General features: G+C 41.3%; 1 protein-coding gene across 3 annotated transcripts in view; it reads right to left on the bottom strand.

Annotated features, from left to right (window-relative positions):
- Positions 1–2319, bottom strand: part of Adgra3 (adhesion G protein-coupled receptor A3) — a 135663-nt gene that overhangs the window by 102023 nt on the left and 31321 nt on the right. For all 3 annotated transcript variants that reach the window (XR_003378582.1, XR_003378583.1, XM_005366017.3), the window contains exon 2: positions 1068–1139. Coding sequence is in view for 1 of the 3 variants with exons in the window: in XM_005366017.3 (XP_005366074.1) it covers positions 1068–1139 (72 nt within the window). In the remaining 2 variants the exon portion in view is untranslated. The remainder of the gene's footprint in view (positions 1–1067; positions 1140–2319) is intronic.

The raw sequence follows: 2319 nt of genomic DNA on the forward strand, positions 1-2319 counted from the left end.
GTGTCCCTGCATATTCACATGCTTGTACACGTATGCATAAAGTATGCATATACTTATGTATATGTAATGCTGCTTATTATGGATGCTGATAATTATATACACATAACCTAACTTAAAAACGTAGTAAAATGAAAAGAACAAAGCCATGAACAAAAGGACACAGAACTCTAGATGGTATACACTAAAGCAACCTTAGCAGCCTAAGCAATCAAAAGCCATGGGAGTTTGACTGTGGAAGCCACTGGATGAATGGGGAAGAGAAAGCTGGGAAGAGGAGGTCAGAATATCAGGAAGAGCAAAAAGAATTGAGAAAATAAGGCTAGACTTTAACTTCCCAGAAAGAACTGTGCATGCACGGTATGGCTTCCTTATGTACTTTAAAGTTTTATTGTAAACGAGTGTGTACCAGGTCAGTTTTAAACAGGATCCTTGAACAGCGTTCAGAACACAAGCAAACAGCATATCCATTCCCCCAAATCCACCAAAATGAGTGACTGTTTTCATGAGAAAACTTCTAAGAACACATGACCATGTTCCAAGATACTGATAGAAACACCAGTTTACTTAAGCAATCCCCCTTGAACGCTTGTACTCTGTTTTACTTATAAGACACACGTCGTGTTAGGAGGCACCGTTTGAAACCATCACCCCTGTTCAGCCAGCGAGTGGTCAGCAGACTGTGGTCCATGGCTTGTCTAGGAAACAGCTTTATTGGAAGAGATCCACACGAGCTCCTTCATTACCCCCGTGCTGTCATGTACAACACATCAGTAAGTACTAACTCACTGCTGTCTAGATTGCTTTACCACTTCACGGGCACAGTGCGGACACTGTGACCCAACGGAGAGCCCACAGAGGCGAACTGGAATTACTGTCTGGCCAGTCCCAGAAAGCGTGCTGACCTCGGACTATGTGATTGCTTCTCCTTGAAATGTCACTTCCTGAACTTCTGCATAATAAAATGTTGGGAAATTTAAAAAAAAAAATTGTTGGGCGTTCCTTCGGCAGGCTTACAATAAAATACATTAATTACATAAAATAAGAAACGACCATAAGAGAATACTCACAATCTTTCGAGGAGACTTAACCCAGAAAACGAACCATTCTTCAGCTCAGATATCTTGTTGTTGCTCAGAATCCTAAAAATGACAAGAATAAATAAATAAATAAATAAATAAATACATACATACATACATACATACATACATACATACACACACACACATACATACATGGCTTGTCTAAGCACACGCCATCAGTATCAGAGGAACTGAGCTCATTTTGATTAGATGTAGTAGAAGAAATTCTCAGACGTCGTTAACCAGAACTTCCTAGGCAGTTGGGAACAAGGTACGTTCTCTCCCAAAAGAGCTTCCAAATCTTGTCCCATCTTAAGTCAATCTTGCCACACTTAGGTGGAAATGGAAAGCGGGAGAAAACTGAACAGACAATAACGGTATTATCAATACAGGGTAAAGTTGGTCAACTTAGGAACTTAAAATCTAATAGAAAACACGTCAAGAGACCCCAAAATTACCTATCTTACAAAGAAATATATTAGAAAACCCATGCTGAACATGCTGGATCTCACCTGTAGTTTGAAAGTATGCAGATGTGTGTGAATGCAGATGTACAGATCTATGTGTGTGAATGCAGATGTACAGATCTATGTGTGTGAATGCAGATGTGCAGATCTATGTGTGTGAATGCAGATGTGCAGATCTATGTGTGTGAATGCAGATGTGCAGATCTATGTGTGTGAATGCAGATGTGCAGATCTATGTGTGTGAATGCAGATGTGCAGATCTATGTGTGTGAATGCAGATGTGCAGATCTATGTGTGTGAATGCAGATGTGCAGATCTATGTGTGTGAATGCAGATGTGCAGATCTATGTGTGTGAATGCAGATGTGCAGATCTATGTGTGTGAATACCTGCTTTGCCTTGGCACTCACTGTCCCAAGTGGCTGCGCCATCAAGGCTAACCTCACATGCCACGAGATTGTTCACTAAAAGATGAAATAAAAACAAAAACCTGCTTTCAAAGAGCCACAGATGGGCAGTGTCCCTGATAGAACTCCCCATAAATGCTCCTTCCTTTAGTAGTCTAGAATTTTCTACAGTGTTCAGCACCTGAACATCGGTTTCCAGAAACAAACTGAACACACTACACTATCTGGTTCAAGAGGGTGATGAAATCAAGATGAGGAGAAAATGAGAAATTCAAGTCAAGAACTCAGCAGCGGTGTGGCAGTGCACACCTTTAATCCCAGCACTCGGGAGGCAGAGCCAGGCGGATCTCTGTGAGTTCGAGACCAG

This window comes from Microtus ochrogaster, unplaced genomic scaffold (assembly GCF_000317375.1).
Source record: "Microtus ochrogaster isolate Prairie Vole_2 unplaced genomic scaffold, MicOch1.0 UNK5, whole genome shotgun sequence".
Classification (NCBI taxonomy): Eukaryota; Metazoa; Chordata; class Mammalia; order Rodentia; family Cricetidae; genus Microtus; species Microtus ochrogaster.